Source organism: Salvia hispanica, chromosome 5, assembly GCF_023119035.1.
Source record: "Salvia hispanica cultivar TCC Black 2014 chromosome 5, UniMelb_Shisp_WGS_1.0, whole genome shotgun sequence".
In the NCBI taxonomy this organism is placed as follows: Eukaryota; Viridiplantae; Streptophyta; class Magnoliopsida; order Lamiales; family Lamiaceae; genus Salvia; species Salvia hispanica.
Window position 1 is genome coordinate 1,573,414 of NC_062969.1, and position 19,077 is coordinate 1,592,490.

Genomic DNA, 19,077 nt, shown 5'->3' on the forward strand with positions numbered 1-19,077 from the left:
ATAAATATGAATAACTGTCTCCAAAAAAAATTGAATAACTGAGCAACCATATGCACATCTACAACAATTAATCATCAAAATCTAAAAATTTAATTTGCACACATGTGATCAAACAGAGACAGCTCTAAGTTAAAACCAAGCCATTTCACAAGTTTTTACATCCAACATTCTCATAATTCTGCAAATAATACTCTGACATAATTTGAAAAAATCATTTTCATCAAACAGCAAAGGCACATGGACAAGTGCACAACTTTGGCCCCATTAGCAATGTATATTAATTTCATCAATCATCATCTCAACTTTGGCACTAGACAATGTTTTAATGTCACAGTTGAGGATTTATTAGTTTGCAACGTGCGTCGGGCCAAGTAGGGCAAGCCTCGACAACGAGAAAACAAGACCCCAACACAACTGACTCTGACACGAACCTACTTCATGCCTCCGTAGTGCGAATAACAGATGGATATCGCGGTACAATCTTCTCTCGAATCCAAACTTAATTGAAGAAATATGTGTGTAAGTAATGTATGTATATGTACATTCAGAATTTAGTGAGAAAATTGTATCAGTATAGTTTAAAACAGACTGTTCTTAACCTACCTAAAAATGGGAACTCTAATTGCTGTCTTTCTATTACATACAGTATACACGGCACCGTTGCCATTGGAGGTTGTCGTTTCGCTTGCTTCTGCTCGGAAAATCTACCAGTTATGCCTTAGGTTCATTCCTCAACTGGAAGCAAAAATGCATATAAAGAATGGTTATTGCTCTGAAAATTTGATCCATCACCGGAAAAAGGAGTGGAACGAGTCGGAGAGGCACATTCTGGTGCATCTGCGCTAATTGAACCCTAACTTTGATTGGTAAAACCGAATTGGGGATTGATGAACCCTAATTGGGGTGTACACAAGTTTTTGTCTAGGTCAAATATGAACACTAAATCAATGTTGGGACGATTTTGAAAACAGTCGTAAAGGTTGTGTTAGAATACGGTTTTCGCCCTATTAGGAGACGAAAATGAAGCAAGAACATCGATGATTAGGGTGTTTCGAACATCTTACCACTGTTAACTAGCAGAGCAGCTCGATTTCGTGTAGTAACAAAATGTACATTTCTAAGCAGGTGGGAGGGGACGGCGGCACGTCGGGCATTCCATTTTTATGTCCATCCATCTCTGCAAGCAGCTTCCGTGAAAGAAATGATCGCACGGCGTCACCTGAAAGAACAACAGAGTCGAAGATTACGGTTAAGAGGACGTGATCCCAGAGCATTGAGAAGAAGATCTGACGGATTACCATGCAATCATTCAAGCGCTGGCTGAGGTCAATGGCGGTCATGCAAATGACACAATCCGTAGCGTGGTGGCTCGAACCTTGAAGGAATCGCCTATAGTAGCTATATTTCTCCGGTAAAATCTGCAGATAATGTTGAAGCATCAGAGAGAGCTCGGATTACACATGAATGCACAGACACGAACACATCATACCTGACGGGGAATGAACCAACGGGATCCGAGATAATGCTGGAGAAGAAGAATGAAGACTTGCAGTCCCATAAAAAAGGCCAAAGAGATACACCACCTCTGATCGGGCTCTATTCGCATGAAATTATGTGGGCAACCGAATACGTATAAGGGAATAGCAATTCGAGTTATAGTCATCCCTAGGATATAATGAGGATGCAATGGCTTCCTCGAGTCACGAACTACGTTAATCACTATTTGTGGAATCCAGAAAGAGTGGAGGAGGAGAAGGATGATTCGAAGAAAATTGTGGAACTCGTACATGACAAGAATGCCACCTAAAAGGATCCCGTCTGCAAAAAGGACGCGAGAAACATCAGATTAAGTGTTTAGCAACACGATAACAAAATCATTTGTAGCTGAAAAAAGTATATTACTTACAAAAACGACTGTAAAGAACCGAGAGCTCGCGCCTCATCGTCTCCCAATTCTCTCCGTTAGTTGATGGCCTATTCGCCTTCCATATAGCAAGTAGGTACCGCATTTCAAAGATTGAGAAAACCACAAACTTGAAAAATGCCGCCGTTGCAAAAGCATTAAATAGAGATTCTGCAAAACGGACAAGCATCACGTTTTAGTTCGAACGACTATTAACAGCTATAACTTGAAAAGTACTCAAAAACTTGTGCGCATCCAGATACACGGTGCATCTGCCCTAATCAAATCCAATTTGGGTTTCATGAATCCTCAACTAGAGATTATTAATCACAGTAAGGATCAAGTTAGGACAGATGCTTCGTGAATCCGGATGCACCGGAGTGTGCCTCGTTTAAGTAACTATTTTCAAGATAAGCGTACCAACTAAAATTCCGGCAGTGAGATGTAGAAGGCAGATATAAGCATCCATTATAGCTTGATGCCCGATCATCAGAAGCGAAACTTTGGCAGCCCCCTGTAAAGTTTTATTGAGTTAGCTACTTTAACTCATTGCGACTTTTAAGTTTGGAAGTCGTTCATCAAGTATCGAGCAACTTACTGATTGGGTGTTACTATGTTCCATTTGCCGGATTAACAATAGAACTTCGAGGAAAGATATCTAGCACATGAAAAGGTTAAAGAATCCAACAAAGGAGTCATAACTATGAGACCGTTTCACCTTCTCCTGGATGAAAAACAATATTTGAGAAACTCGAGATCAACCAACATGGGAAAGGATACAAAGGTAACCATCAAAGTGTAGTTAACTGCTTTGTTATAGTAGACTTCGACGTTGACAGAAGTCGCATTCAAGAGCATGGGCGAGAAGCAATCTACATCGTCATCCACTGAAGGGCTCTCCATAACTCCTTCTAGATAGTACTTGTCTTGATCTCCACCTACATACAAGAAACGAATAGATCGAGTTAGAGATTGTATTTTTCTAAGCAAAATAGGCAGGCTAAAATAGAACGAAAGGGAAGAGCACATCTTGTAGAGTCAGATAAACTTATTACCATTTCTCCTGGAAGACGCTCGAGAAATTTTAGCAGCGATCTCAATGTTGCAGTGTTTCTCCATTTCGTAAAGTGGGGCTACACAGAGTACCGAGCAATTTTAGGGAGCAAGTTTATCAACTGATAATGAAATAAAATAATAGCAAAGGAGCATACATTGTTTCCTCTTCCAGATTTTTTCTCGTGGAGACTCCTGAAACACCTGGGACGAGAAAACTCCGAGCTGAACTAAGAAGAAAAATGCCAAAGAAGTTAAAAGTTGACTTGTAAAACATTAGCAATCAATATGAGAAGAAATACAACCATCATGCTATACCAGTGGAAGGGTAAAAAGTAACTTCACGAGGAAGTAAGAGTGTGATTACCAAGTGATACGGGTTAGACAATAAATAATCATCTTCCTGCCCAAACTCACTCTCTTTTCCACTGCAGAAATATTCAGAGGGAGAATTAAAAGATAAAACATATAGGAACACAAGCATTCCAGAGCATGAAGTAGATTATGTGTATAAAGGCGTCCAACTCTAATTCAGAGTAAATGGATTTTCGACAGTCTAACGACCACAATTTGACCGACAAGTCCTCATCATCAATTCTTGAATAGTTCTTTCGTTTTCATTCATAAATATTGACAAATTTTGTCCATATGTTGGGGTGTTTTTGTGATGAACTCAAATGCATGTGGAATAAAATGGGAGTATTTTTCCTGATAGCAGATTCATGTCAATATATGAGTATGCAATGGGAAAGGGTAAAAGCATCTCGGAAAATTTATCTCTATGATATATTCCGTAGAAGACCAATGGTTAATTTTTATTCAGAGTCTGCATACTTCCCCACATGATTTGATGAGATTAGTGGCTAATTAAAACAAGAATTGGGTAGTTAAGTTGCAAAGCACACGTAAACTGACTCATAGAAATAAAGGAATCAGGGTAGTAGAGGAAGCTACCTGTTAGCCACCATTCTTAGTTGTCTGAAAGGCCAAATATACACACCTTCTACCCTGATTCGAGCTCCGTGTACATCATTCTCATTGTCAAACACGTCATGGAAAATTATAACTCCCTAGCATATCACATTGAAGACGACAGTTACAATTGGAACATGTGAACTGAAATCAGAACCCGCAGTTAGAGACGCTATTAACAAGCTCACGATACCAAAAAATTTAACTAAGTTCACAAAATGCTCGCACAAAAAAAATCAATCAGAAGACAATAAATAAAGAGTCGAATTAATTACTGAATACATATAAGAACATAGACACATATTGTCGAGACAAGAACTAAAAAGTCAAAGTTTTATCGATGTTGCTGGGCAGCTGATAATAAGAGACAACATAGCTAAAGTGGTGCTATATCTTAAACCAGAATCTGCAGAAGTAACAATTTCTCGATAATTTACTGAGCAAAAGGTCGATATCAGGTATCAAAATTTTAAATAAGCAATTAATCTCCAAAAGGAGCACACTCGTCCAAGCAGAAGGTCTGTTCCATGTAATGTCTCCAACTAGTTAAGAAATAAGTATAACCAAGTTACCTGCACATAGTGTACACCGGTTATTTTTGTTGGTGTACTGATTAGTTCTAGTATCGAATTTCCACTGGACTTCCTAAAATCAGCAAACTTGGAAGAGCTATTTGCAGAATCTGGAAACTTCCAACTCCCTGCACCACATAAATTTTTCACAAAATTAAGTGACGAGAATGTAACAGGGAACAGCATAGTACTTGATATTGCATGAAAACGTTCTGGATTTGGGTAGGTCATTAAAGGCCAACCAAATTAAACAACAAAACTGAGTATAGCGCGATAATTATCAATAAAATGTAACATATAAATCTGTTATCCCAAGGAATTAAAACAATAAGATCAAAATTTGTCGATAGCAAGGTTAAAATATTGCCAAACGAGAACGCCTAAACCCTCACTCACCATTCTATTTTCTCCATAAACTGCGATTTCTATGATACAAGGAGAATTCAGCGCACACTACAATTAATAGTGTATTCATCTTACTAATATGAGAACAGATGAAAATGATCTATCATTTTGTGATTTATATATTTATGTAGATATAGGCTTTTACTAAGATAAGTAAAAAGTAGAAATGGGTAGATGAAATGGAAATAACTGAAACTCCCTCGTCCCACCACAAGCAAAGCGCTTCTTTTTTGCACTCGTTTTGGGAAAATGATGATAAATAATTTAAAGTGGAGAGAGAGTAAAGTAAGAGCGAGAATAACAATTTATTATCTTCCCAAAACGAGTGCAAAAAAGAAGTGCCTCGCGTATTTAGTTGCAACATATCACATATGACAGAAGAAATGTAAATCAATCCAACATACATGATTCATGCAAATGAACGATCATTAAGTGATGTGATGGGTAAATAAATTACAAACCTCTATAGGTCCCTGTTACGTTCCAAGAAGAAAATGGTCCCAATTCTTGATCATCCTTGCCAATAGGAAGCCACTGCAAGAAGTAAAAGGGCCCAAAAGATTAGAAGTAAACACAGAAGATTTAACAATATGGATTAAAGGTGATTCCCAAACATAAGAACAGTAAGAAACATAAGTTGTTATTTTCCATCAATCTCACACTAAGCAAGCACACACTATGGCTTCCCAACCGCAAATACAAATTAGCCAAATGAACTTAGACATTGACATAATTCATACTCAATTCTGCTAGACTATCTCTCCATCATCTCTGCAGCTTTTAGACACTGAAAAACCATTGACTTTCAAATTATAGCAATGCAAAAGCTTGCATTGCTATGTGCAAAGGGTCAATTCAGTTTAGGAATCAAATTATAGTAAGCAATTGCATTGTCTACACTTGTCAAACCAAGGGATATGTGACCATAGTTTATGCAAGTTCTTTGTGGCTAGGGAGTTCACTTCCAGTGAAGTAAAATTTCCCACATGGATAAGTTGATGAAAATAGAAAAGACATAAGAGGCATTACTAACTTCAAAAGCATTGTTGGTAACGACTTAGTGCTAGACACCAAAAAGGGAAAGTTAGACAGTTCGAGAATTTCTATTCGAGTATATCTGCCGGACTAAATAGACATAACATCTTATAAGCTATAGCCATTCAAGGATTTCCCTTATTTAAAGTCAGAAAATTAGTAAGTCCCACTGAAGATCCATTCAGCAGAGTTTTTGAATAAAATTTGATGACATGATAATAATTGACACAACTTTTTATTGCATCTTCGTACAGTAAAGTCTTGAACAATCATATAATACAGAATATATCAACTTCTTCCAAATCCATTCTAATCATACAACTAACAAAACCTTCATAATGTGGAGAAGGACTTTAGGCAAGTAATTACAACAAAAATCACATTCTGCACTCCATAAGCATCTCAACAACTACCTCTACCGTACGATAGCACTTCACCTAAATCAGCGATAAGCGTCTCAGCATTACTTATTTCAAATATGCATTATTTATACTAAATTACTAATATTCCACTTGCTCTACAGCCCTGCGGACCTAATATCAACTCAACTACTTTTCTTTATCTCGGTGGGACATTTCTTGAAGCCTCATTGGCAACCCAAAAGGCAGCATACACACATTATGCGCCGACATCATGCAACTACAAATCTCATAATAATCTCGCATATACCAGTCAAATCATTCATTCAACTGTCCCCCAAGAACTACAACACAGATTAACTGCATTCTACACTCCACAGCATCCATATAATGTTACTCCTATCAAACACACAAATAGGAAAAAGAAACACATATTTGTCCATCATCAGTCATTTAGTAAGCAAGAAACCATAAACCAAAACAAAACATGGAATTGCAACAATTCTTTCAAAAATCGAGAAATTGCTGTTTTTCGCATAAACCACCACCATTATGATTTCAACCTTTCACACATTTAACAGCTACACAGAAAGCAAGAATTTGACTTTGGAAGCTCACTAAGCCTCCAATCAATTAACAAAAATCACAGATTAGACTCCCAATCCACATAATAAAACCACACATCACATAAAAATTCACAACTAATAACATTGCACTGCTACAACATAAAATACAAATTCAACCTACAACACACACACACACACCACTAACCTCTTCACCCCAAGACCGTCTCTGCCTCAAAGGCCTAAACCCATTCACAGGCCACATCACCACTAAAATGGACCATACCCCAAAAAGATTCCTCAACAGAAACCGCAAAAGACTCCAACTTTCCATCGAGGAGCTGAGCTAAAATCCTAGCCGTCAACTAATTTCTCGAGTTTCCCAAAGCCCATCACAGGAAAGGCCTAAAAATCATGTCTTTCTTCAATCGGTGGCTTATTTGGTTAAAGAAGAGTCCAACAAACAACGTATTGCTAACAAACTCAACAAGAAAAGGGATGAAATGCACCGATCGGTATACAGAGAAAGGGAGAGTTTAACAACCTAATGAATCATTAGTTTGACACCCAAACAAAAAGGAAAAAAGGGAAAGGAAATTATCAATTTGTAGTATTTGGGTTGGAAACGAAATCATGCTTGACCTCCACCAGTCAATTATCGAACCAAAAACGAACATAGAATCTAATCATTAATTAATTCAAACTGAACCCCTTTTTTACTGAATTTGTGAAATTCTATCAAGGCGTTTTGTACTCCACTTGTTAGGTAACACCCTAGTCAAGAAGATAAATGGAAGAAATTAGATAAATAAGGAAGTACTATTGATTTAAATTTTCAAAATATTAAGGTTTAATTGAGAATTTAGTGATAAATCTTTTACCTATTTAGCTATTGTAACGTCTTTTTTTTTTGGGATATTAACATCTAATATCACGAAACTTTCAAAAAGTTAGATTTTCCCACGAATGAAAAAATTCATGTTATTTTAATAGATTGAAGAACAATTTTGGAGGGTGTGCTTTAAAAAAAATTATCTTCAAAGATTGAAAAACTTGAAACTTTCAAAATTGTTGTCGAGAAATTACGAAAAAAAATCGATATCATAATATTATTAGTGGGAGTTTTCTCATTCGTGGGAAAAAACAAACACGGGATAAAGTTCTTGATATTATTTGTCAATTTTAAAGTTCGTGGGAAAAATTCAACTTTTTGAAAATTTCGTGATATTAGATGCCAATATTTTTTTTTTAAATCGTAATAATGTTGTTAGTACTATCATTTTTTTAAATTTAATATAAAAAGCAAACCCATTACAACTTTTGAGGGATATTCAACGCAAATAATTTAATAATTTTTTTCATTATAATGGAGCACACGATCTCATACCTGATTAGTACATGATATACACATTATTATAAAGCGTGGGAGATTAAAAAGAAAGAGGAAAAAGTAGTTTTTGTAAATTATTGATAATTACAATAAAATATAGTAATAACTATTTGAAAACATCACGTTCTTTGATCTGAGACGAAGTTATAGTCTAGTTTACTGTAATTATTAGTAGTTCAAGATATTTTTTTTAAATCACCAATGGAATAGGATATAATTAGATGGTTCTCATTTATCATGGATTTATTTCGAATATAACATATGTTAGTGAAATTGAATGCAATTTAGTTAGGGATATTACATCAGAAAAATAATTCTTTGAAATGTTTCGTCTTTGAATAATAGATTGGATTTTTTAAAGTAATATTAATACCCATTACTCATTAGGCATATATATTAATGACAACTTTATTGTATGATAAATGTACACTTTTTAAAAATTGATATTAAACATGTTACACTTAATAAACATTCATTTGAATTATTATCTCTGAGTATATACACGCTTATATAATATTTTCGGTGATAGTTAGATGCTTTGAAATGGTACTCTACTAAAATGAGTAAATAGTACTTCTACTAAAATGAGTAAATAGTACTACTACTAAAATAAAACATGGGACAGATTCAGACCTATAAAATTAAATAATTACAACTTATGAAACGGGTATATTCGAATCCAATCAAAACAAATACCTACACAAAAAATAGTCTCATATTTTTATTTCAGGTTCTCCCTAAGAAATAGTCTAAGGCAAAAATTATAAGTTTCTCTAAAATTATTAAATACTATTTTTATTTATATTTTATTTTTTTCTTTCGTACTTTATTCACTTTTTCACATTCTCACCAATACTTCATCCACATTTTCTCATCTCCCTCTTATTTTACAAAATTCTCACTAAAACTCATAACATCTTTTGGTAGATGGAGGGAATATTAATAAACTCACTGTCGGCAATATATAGTGCTCCCTCCGCCCCAAGGTATCCGTCACAATTTTCAATTTGTCTCATAAAAAACATACTAATACTACTACTTTTCATTTTTTGAAAAACATTCTCTCACATTTATATATAATAAGTACTAATATATTTTTACTTCAACTTAACACACAAAATAACATCTTCTAAATTTTGAAGTGTTACATTTACCTAGCGACGGAAGAACAATTAAAAGTTTTTTAATGGGCCTCATGCCAATAATTTGTTTAATAGATTGGCCCAAGAGTACAGATAGAAAAGAGGTTTGTTAGATGGAAGTCCAAATAGTATTCCCTTCGTCCCACGTAATTTTATCCAGTATTTCATTTTAGTCTGTCCCACATAATTTTACTCATTTCACTTTTACTATTTTTGGTAATGGACCTCATATTCAACTAATTCATTCCTACTCACATTTTATTATAAACCAATACTTTAAAAGTAGGATCAACATCCCACTAACTTTTTCAACTCACTTTCTATTACATTTCTTAAAACTCGTGTCAAGTCAAACTGTGTAAAATTATATGGGGCGGAGGGAGTAATATTTAATTTGACGCCTAAACCATCAATTAATTGTTTTAGGCAATCAATTACGGTATTTCGCTTTATATATGGATTATAGACTTTATTTTCTACAAGTATAGCAAAAGATGCTATATAAATTCTTTTTCACAGATTTGTAATTTTTGCAATTCCTCATTTATAAAGTTTTATATGGATATTGTCAAAATTAGATTTGCTAGTTTTTGCAATCCCTTGATTTTTCACTTAAAAGTTGCAAATTTGTCTAATTCGCCAGCTTGGTTAGAGGCATATTACTTAAAATACTCTATTACATGTATTTTTATAGACGACAATATTAAAAATATCATTGAAATAGCTAGTAAATCAGATCTAAAGTAGGATCAACATCCCACTAACTTTTTCAACTCACTTTCTATTACATTTCTTAAAACTCGTGTCAAGTCAAACTGTGTAAAATTATATGGGGCGGAGGGAGTAATATTTAATTTGACGCCTAAACCATCAATTAATTGTTTTAGGCAATCAATTACGGTATTTCGCTTTATATATGGATTATAGACTTTATTTTCTACAAGTATAGCAAAAGATGCTATATAAATTCTTTTTCACAGATTTGTAATTTTTGCAATTCCTCATTTATAAAGTTTTATATGGATATTGTCAAAATTAGATTTGCTAGTTTTTGCAATCCCTTGATTTTTCACTTAAAAGTTGCAAATTTGTCTAATTCGCCAGCTTGGTTAGAGGCATATTACTTAAAATACTCTATTACATGTATTTTTATAGACGACAATATTAAAAATATCATTGAAATAGCTAGTAAATCAGATCTGAAGTTTGGAATTTTTATTTTTGGGATACAGTGGTATTATTAATATAAGAAAATGACAATATTTTTATAGCTAGGTAAATTTGGTATTCATGAAAATTTTCATTTTAATTGATAATGTCCCATTAAACGTAACTTTTCTAATTAACATAAAATCTTATATAGTCCAAAAAATTTTCCTAAACATGAATGATTATATCGATTAAACTAATATACTGAAAACTAAATTATCTTTATATATGAACAATAAAATTACCAAATCTCTATTACCGATAATATTATCTTGTATTTTCATTATATAATGCCATGAATCCATGTATTAACATTTAAGAGTTCTTAGTAAATCAAATTTAATCAAAAAATCAAACAAAAATTTCGTTTTCTACCAAGGTGTGAAGGTATAAGTAACATAAATAAATAGCCTTCGTCAACTTCCTATTTCCTCACAACAAATTCTTCCCAATTTACATTTCAAAACAATATCTCAAATCCAAAACCAATCCTTTGAAACGCAATTAGTTTTGCAACACAAAATGGGGGTTTGTGAATCCACATTGAGCTTATTGCTTGTGTACTTGATCGGATTTGTACTGAATTCGTCTCTTGCTCGTGGTAACGTGTTTCACGTGGGTGAACGCGATGGTTGGACGCTTTCACCCTCCGAAAGCTATAGCTATTGGGCTCAAAGAAATCGATTCCAAATCAACGATGAGCTAGGTAAATCTATATTTCTTTTTATTCTTTCACTCCATCACTAAGCCGAAGCTGACGGAAATCAAATTAATTGCCGGACAATGAGAATGGAAGGGCTGAAATTGTAGAGGAAAAAAAGAGAAAAATTAAATCGATTCAAAGAGGAAGAAAAAAAATATTTACATAAAGATTAAACAATAAAGAAAAGAAAATGTCAATATGTGTCTTACTTTTGTTGGTCATGCTAATGATTTAAACTAGTTTTACCATATAAAATATTTTGTATACTAGTATTGTTTTAATATTTATATTAATAGTAAGAAAATAGGCTCAATGGAGTCTTTACCAACATTTTGTTTAGCTTATTCCTCTATATATGGTGATCTCTCATCTTTGTAAATAAAAGAGAAATATCATTCAACTACTATAATATCATGTTGATCAATAAATGTTTTTTTAATGTGTATGTGTGGTTTTTTTTTGCAGTTTTTAAGTACCCTAAGGGAAATGATTCTGTTCTAATTGTGGGGGAAGATGACTACAACAAATGCAACAAAAGAAACCCTATCCAAACCCTAAATGATGGCAACTCAATATTCAAGTTCGATCGATCCGGTCTCTTCTTCTTCATCAGTGGCCACAATCAAAGATGTGAAAAGGGTCAGAAAATAATCATTCGTGTTATCGCCAATCGTCGCCACCACCACCATCCGCCACCCTCCAGTCCTCCCCCATCCCATGCAAAGAAAACCTCTTACGCGCCACCATCTCTCTCCCCATCACCCGCCACTAATAAACCCGCGCTACCACTCCCCCACTCGCCCTCACCTACCCCAGTAGCCAAAACCCTAATCCACGCGCCTTCACCTCACTCCCCATCTCCCACTCATACGTCGTTGTCTCCTCACTCTCCCTTGCCTTCTACCTCATCCCCAATCCCAACACACGCGCCACTGTCTCACTCTCCTTCACCATTTGCCCCAACCCCAACCCACCCACCTTCGTCTCACTCTCCTTCACCTTCTCCTTCATCCCAAACCCCAACCCACGCACCCTCATCTCACTCTCCTTCACCATCTCCTTCATCTCCACTCCCAACACACACGCCATTGTCTCACTCTCCTTCACCTTCTCCTTCATCCCAAACCCCAACCCACGCACCCTCATCTCACTCTCCTTCACCATCTCCTTCATCCACAACCCACGCGCCTTCATCTCACTCCCCATCTCCCACCCACACGCCATTGTCTCACTCCCCTTCACCATCTCCCCCAAAACCAACCCACACGCCTTCGTCTCACTCCCCAACCCCCGCAAATAATAAACCCACACCACCGCCATCGCCTTCCCAGCCACCATCACCGCCTCAACCTGCCCCCATTTCTCCCCAATCACCACCACCAGAAGCTGAATCACCAGAGGATCATATCGTGTCAGTGTTCCTGCCGCCCCACCTCGCACCGGCGCCGGCTTCTGGTGCTTCATTTGATTTGGGAGTGGGATTGAGTGTTGTGGCTGTCATAATTTCTGCATGGATCGTTGTTTGATCACATAGTATTAATTATTTCCTTTAAAATTCATTAATTCTTAAGAAAACAAATTTTTCTAGTTAAATTATTTATAATATTTTGTCTTGATAATTATAGTTTATGAAAATTTCTAGTACTCCATGTAATATCTATGTTTTAGTCTATGGCCTTTCATTTTGGGGTTTCCATATTTGAGACAATAAAACAAGTTTCCATATTATGTAACTAATTGTCTGAAAATTATCACATGCATATTAGAATTAAATGATATTCAAGTTTAATAAAAATAAAACAATTCATTTTTTAGTCTTTAGTATAGACTCACTATAGTGGTTTCTACTTTCTAGTTAGCCATTCGTTTATTTATTTAGTCAAAGTCGATAGTGGTATGCGGCATAACGCTATTAGCCTATTAGGTAAGATTAAAACTGATTACCAACAACCCTCTACTATTTGATTAAAATAATTTTAATAAGGGACGAATAATTTTTAATGTTAAAAGATTAATTTGTTAACTGGCACATGTTTAAATTGTGGGATGTTACGACATCAAATCTGTTACTCTTTTTCACTCTCCCAAATCAAGAGCATTTGCGCGCCCTGTACTGTCGGCATATTACTATGATTAACTAATTCGACTAGTTATACTAATATTGTCAATATCTTCATATCAATAATTCAAAATTCAATCCAATCTGTAATTTTTTTAATACAATAGGAGAGCCAACGCTTTAGGAATACAAATATTTAGGGAGCAACATATATCGTAAAATGGTCTTACCTATCTTATCTAGCTGAAATAGATGGGCAACACCTCCTGGAGGATCTTTAGCAGTCGAAAGATCTCGTGCATCTTCAGATCCCCTATAAAATCTGCCACCCGATTTGCTTCACGATCGACATGCTTAACCTCTAAAAAGTGAAATGTTTGTAGTTTTGATTTTGATTATATATATACGGAGGGAGAAATGTTTGTTTAGTGCATGTATTTTATTCCATGCATTTATTTTTACATTCCAAGACATCAAAATGTAGTTTATAACATCATTAACTTAAAAGAAGTAGTACTATTTATAAACTCTACTTGGATTAACGAATCCTAATTAACATATATAAATTTAAAGTAAATCACAAAAAAATGAAAAATGATTTAATATGAAACACATCAAAGTTGAGAGACAGATTCAAATGCTAAACCAACAACCACCCACTTGATATCTTCACTCCATCTTATTACGTCTCATGATTTCTTTCAGTTTTCCTATTGTTTGTATCTAACGCAGGCAGATCCTGAAAACAAAACTAAACTACCGAATATAAGAAACGTCTATTCTATCATACAACAGCCAACTACGGAGCTCCATAGGGACTGTTTCTAACACATGCATTCCTCTATGAGACCTATAAGCATAATGTGACATAAAGTCAGGGGGTAAAATTCCATTCTCTGTGCACATGTTGTACCACCACTGAATCAAAATCCTTCAATAACTCATGTACCTTGTGTACAATTGCCCGACAACAGATGGATATCTCGAGTAGTCTCATAATCATAGAAACTCCGGCAAAATTATCACTCTCTATCTCCAATTTCCGAAAGCCTAAAACTATTGAATCCAACTACGGCAAACCACCATCACACTACTCATACAATCAATAATTTTATTCATTTATCAAACACAAGCATAGTAAACACTACTCACACAACATTATAAAAAAAAGTAAACACTACACAAAAAGATCCACAATTACTCACACGACATTATAAAAAGAACTACTTCCAATTTCCACACACACTACACTAAACTATATACACAGAGGAACTTTCCAGATGCTTCCAAGCCACCCCGTTATTATCACACCACCGCCGCCAAACCTAACGCGGCGGCGGTGAACTTGCAGAAACACCAGCCTTCACCCCACACTCCCCCTCCACACACTCCACCGGCTCCACCGCGTCACACTCCTTCTTGCTCCGCTGCCTCGGCTTCTCCGGCAAGCAATTCCTCCGGTCATCGTAAGCAACCCCCCTCGCCGTCAAATTCCCACAAATCCCCTCCTCCTCACACAAAAAGTTGTAAGAGAACGTGAAATTCGACAAATTCGGCAGCGCGCATATCCCCTCCGGCACTGCCCCCGTCAGCCGGTTGTGCCCCACGTTGAGCTGCTCCAGCCGCGCCAGCCCCGCGAGACTGTACGGAATCTCCCCCACGATGTCGTTTTGGCTCACGTCGAGGACGCGCAGCTTGTAGAGAAACCCTAGCTCCACGGGAAGGCACCCGGAGATGCTGCTGTTTATCAAGAGAAGCTCTTCTAACGTGTCCGCGAATTTCACGATTGATCGGGGGAGACAGCCGGAGAAGTTGTTGTTGGCGAAGACGACGACGGAGGCGGAGGAGGAGCCGAGGGAGGATGGGATTACGGAGGTGAGCCGGTTGTTGTTGATGAATATGGCGTCGAGGTTGTTGCTGTTGAAGAGTTGCGAGGGCACGGGGCCCTCGAATTCGTTGTAGCGGAGGTCTAGGTAGCGGAGGGAGGGGAGGGCGAGGACGACGGCGGGGAAGGGGCCGACGAAGCGGTTGTTGCTGAGGTCGAGCTCGAAGAGGAGGGAGAGGTTGGCGAGGGAGGAGGGGAGGACGCCGCAGAAGCGGTTGGAGTTGAGGTGGAGGAGGGCGAGGTCGGGGAGGAGGCCGAGGGACTCCGGGAGGAATCCGGCGAGGTCGCCGTGGTTGAGGTCGATGCCGGCGACGGTGGCGGTGATGGAGGTGTCGTTGGGGTGGGGGGCGCAGAAGACGCCCGTGTAGGCGCAGACGTCGGGCCCGCGCCAGCTGGAGGTCAGCTGGCGCGGGTCCGAGTAGATGACGCGCTTCCAGGACTGGAGCGCGTCGTAGGCCTGGCGGAGCCGGGCGGCCGTCGCGTTTTTCGGGGCGCGACGGCCGCCGGCGGCCGGGGAGTGGGGGTGGTGGTGGTTCTTGGCTAGTGTGGGGTTGAGGGTTAGGAGGAGGAGGAGGAGGAGGAGGAATAGTGTGGGATGGGATGGGGATTTTGAGGCCATTTTGGTTAGTTTGGGTAATTAGATGATTATTCTTTATTGGAATGTCTTAGGTTTGGTATAAGAATATATATAGATTTGAGGTGGATATGGTTTCTCAATGTTCATTGTTACAACTACCAATTACAACGACCTTTTACCATCACTAAATGGCAGCCAACATGATTGTGTTTTTACCATTTTCATGTCTTGATAAGATGAACTTGGATCTTCGTTTTCAAATACTAGTATTTTGTCTTTTATTATTATATTGATGATATTATGATAGTACTTTATTTTTGGTTTTGAACTAAGAATCTTGGGGCAGATGGTAGCATTGGTGGATGAGTATATTGATGTGCTCAGGTGGGGTCAGGGTCGACCAACTTAACTATCAGTCTATAAGAGTCAGAAAACTCTATTAAATGCTGGTTTTCGAGTTAGTCGTCGATCACACATTCTTCATTCATAGTGTCAAACTTTCTCATCATTAATATGTTTGCTTATGGCAATTGTGATCTCTCGAGAGAACTACATCTATGATGCAGCGGTAATACATCTTGGTGTAAAAGGATACCATCAAAACTTCTTTCGAGCAATGGGCTAAATCAAGCCATTTTTCAAGAACAATAGCTAAATGACCCGATACAACCACTTCGGGTGCTGCATCACCCATGTTTTCCAACACGGACACGACCTTTTTTCATCATATTCGAATCCAACAAGTTAGGTTTTTTGAATCCATAGTCACGTGAAGTCTTAAAAGTTAAATAGCACTAAAATTGATCAAGATAATCCTAGTACAATAGTTTTATTAAATACTTCAAGAATTAGTTAAATTATGATAGTACATTACATGTACTAGTGAAGTGAGGTGGGTGGTAAATGTTGAAATTGTGCATGAGGTGATTAATTGAGTATGTTGTGGATTTAAGAAGAGGATAATTTGAAAGAAAATGATATGCCTCCATTTGTGTAGTTTTCTGATGGTGGAAATTAAGAAGACAGGTGGGACCCAATAAGAATTTCAGCATTTCTTAAATTTTAAGGTATTAGAAAATAACCCCAGGGAATTTTATAGTGGAAGGGTAAAAACAATTTAGTCTTTGTTATTTGATTGGATTGACTTGGACATAACATAATATCATAGGATATAAACTTGTGGTTTAGCGTTTATATATTGATTTCATTGTTTTTATGTTAATTTTTTATATAAATTTGGTAAATTAATTTGACTTGCTATATAATAAATTCAAAATGTGTAATTTGATTTCTCTATTTTTTCTTTTGATTTCCACACTTAAGCAGTTACAAATGATTCCCTCTTAAATTTGTTCTTACACCATTTCAATTTACTTTCAAAACATGTTTGACATAAATGAAAATAAGTTGAACCAAAAACATAAAAAGGTTATGTAATGGCATAAAAAACATGCTTACCTAGTATAATTGAAACGAACAAACTCGAACTTCAAAGGGGCTTAAACATACTCAACTCGGACTTTAAAAGATACACACAACAACTAAAGACTTCTACTAGAAATACGAACCTAAACAAACTTAAAACAATAGCCTATAACCAAGGGATAAGTCTTTTGCACTCGATCGAAGTTCTCCGATCTCTATCTTCCCACGCTAGCAACCACACCCTAAACGACCGACGCCGCCACTTTTATAGGAGCCGGTGCCCTCACACTGAGCCCCAACTGCCAGAACACAAGGCAAGTTGCTCTAAAGTCTAAACAAACTGCACCACAGAAATAACCAACATACCTAACTACCAACATATTAGGTTGTTGGCACCATCATGTTTCACAAGAAAATCCAACACCCATCAAAGAAATTCTCCAATTGGTCCAAACACTCCAATCTTTCAAACACATTTCACTAATAATCTCATCAAGAATGCAAATATCCCACCAAGAGTAAGAAGGGATAAAAGAAGCATAGAGAACAACAAGACCAACTTCCAATGCCATTTCAATGAACACAACATTTCAGACAACAAATCCATATCATCAAATAAGTAAGAACAGAACACTCAAATCCACATATCCCCAAACCCAACCACATCATAAAAACACAGTCTTGAACCCAAACATGAATCTGTTTTATAAATTTTACAAAATACAAAGTCAAGTTTACATCATTTCTCTATCACTCTATGCTTCATCTTCATCATCATCATCAACAACAACATCATCAAATCCCCAAATTACACTAAACAGTTATACTAATCCATTCCAAACAACAAACACAAAATCCATAGATCTTTAAAAAGGTTAAAAAACAGTCACCAAATTCATTCTTGATCACCACCAAATCTACCTCGGCCTCCCGGCCCCGCCACCGCCATATCCCCCCATATTCCCCAATCCCCCTCCACCACCACCGACGCCGCCGCCATACATCCCCCCTCCGGGATGAAACCCCATCACATTCCCCCCATAAATCCCCCCACCATTAAACCCCCCACCAGAGCTCACAGCCCCTCCTCCACCACCACCGCCAGCGCCACCAGAGCCCTCCTTAACTCCGGCGACGGAGCTCTTCTCCCCCTCCATCTCCCTATACTTGGCCAAGTAGACCTTCAGCGGCTCCACATACTCCTCGAATCCGAGCGTGGTCATGGCCCAGAGCAGGTCGTCGCCGTTGATCGTCTTCCGCTTCTCCCTCTGGCACTTGTCGGAGGCCTCGCCGGTGACGAAGCTGATGAACTCCGAGACGCACTCCTGCACCGTCTCCTTCGCGTCCTTGGATATCTTCGCGTTCGCCGGCAGCGCCTTCTTCATGATCCTGCTCACGTTCGCGATCGGCAGGAACCGGTCCTGCTCCCGGCTGCTCGCGTTGCTGTTGCTGTGCCCGCCCGAGTCGTTGTCCGAATCCGCCATTTTTCCCGATCAATCGACGATTCCGCCTCCGAATTGAAGCTTTCCGAAGCCGGAATTTGACAACCAGCTTCGAATTGGGGATTTCCGAAGCGGGAATTTGAAGTTCAATTAGCGAAAAAGATCGGATTTTTAGGGCGGAATTTTTAGGGGTTTTTGGCGGAAAGGGGTGAATTTGAAAATTTGATTTTATGGGAAGGGATAATTGGGGGTTTTGGGGGGCTGTGCGGGCGGCGGCGGAGAGGTGATTGGAGGAGGTGGAGAAGAGGAGAAAGAGAGAGGAAGGGAAAGAGGGGTGTGATATTTTGCAATGGCGCGACACGTGGCGGTGTTTGTGGCCGCTT

The 19,077-nt window shown here is 37.8% G+C and overlaps 3 protein-coding genes across 3 annotated transcripts; all 3 read right to left on the bottom strand.

Moving 5' to 3' along the window:
• Positions 1 to 482: 482 nt before the first annotated feature.
• Positions 483 to 7,601, bottom strand: LOC125186704 (transmembrane E3 ubiquitin-protein ligase FLY2-like). Its single transcript, XM_048083129.1, has 15 exons — positions 7,071 to 7,601; positions 5,367 to 5,439; positions 4,501 to 4,628; positions 3,911 to 4,026; positions 3,324 to 3,384; positions 3,115 to 3,181; positions 2,959 to 3,036; positions 2,684 to 2,841; positions 2,502 to 2,561; positions 2,324 to 2,417; positions 1,907 to 2,074; positions 1,490 to 1,818; positions 1,299 to 1,418; positions 1,065 to 1,219; positions 483 to 735 (listed from the first exon to the last, which is right to left on the bottom strand). Exons 1-14 carry the CDS (start codon positions 7,194 to 7,196, stop codon positions 1,118 to 1,120), a joined length of 1,680 nt encoding a protein of 559 aa, XP_047939086.1. The 5' UTR covers positions 7,197 to 7,601; the 3' UTR covers positions 483 to 735; positions 1,065 to 1,117.
• Positions 7,602 to 14,456: 6,855 nt separating this feature from the next.
• LOC125187896 (leucine-rich repeat extensin-like protein 4) lies at positions 14,457 to 15,887 on the bottom strand. The gene has a single exon (XM_048084545.1). It carries the CDS (start codon positions 15,867 to 15,869, stop codon positions 14,691 to 14,693), a length of 1,179 nt encoding a protein of 392 aa, XP_047940502.1. The 5' UTR covers positions 15,870 to 15,887; the 3' UTR covers positions 14,457 to 14,690.
• Positions 15,888 to 17,933: 2,046 nt separating this feature from the next.
• Positions 17,934 to 19,043, bottom strand: LOC125191368 (nuclear transcription factor Y subunit B-3-like). Its single transcript, XM_048088916.1, has one exon. It carries the CDS (start codon positions 18,734 to 18,736, stop codon positions 18,170 to 18,172), a length of 567 nt encoding a protein of 188 aa, XP_047944873.1. The 5' UTR covers positions 18,737 to 19,043; the 3' UTR covers positions 17,934 to 18,169.
• Between the last annotated feature and the right edge of the window lie 34 nt (positions 19,044 to 19,077).

Bases quoted from the DNA above. Each gene is read 5' to 3' on its own strand.
- LOC125186704 (XM_048083129.1), bottom strand. From the start codon at position 7,196: ATGGAAAGTTGGAGTCTTTTGCGGTTTCTGTTGAGGAATCTTTTTGGG. The intron at 5,440-7,070 runs GTTAGTGGTGTG...TACTTCTTGCAG, and splicing joins GACGGTCTTGGGGTGAAGAG to TGGCTTCCTATTGGCAAGGA. The intron at 1,419-1,489 runs GTATGATGTGTT...CATTATCTGCAG, and splicing joins GTTGGTTCATTCCCCGTCAG to ATTTTACCGGAGAAATATAG.
- LOC125187896 (XM_048084545.1), bottom strand. From the start codon at position 15,869: ATGGCCTCAAAATCCCCATCCCATCCCACACTATTCCTCCTCCTCCTC.
- LOC125191368 (XM_048088916.1), bottom strand. From the start codon at position 18,736: ATGGCGGATTCGGACAACGACTCGGGCGGGCACAGCAACAGCAACGCG.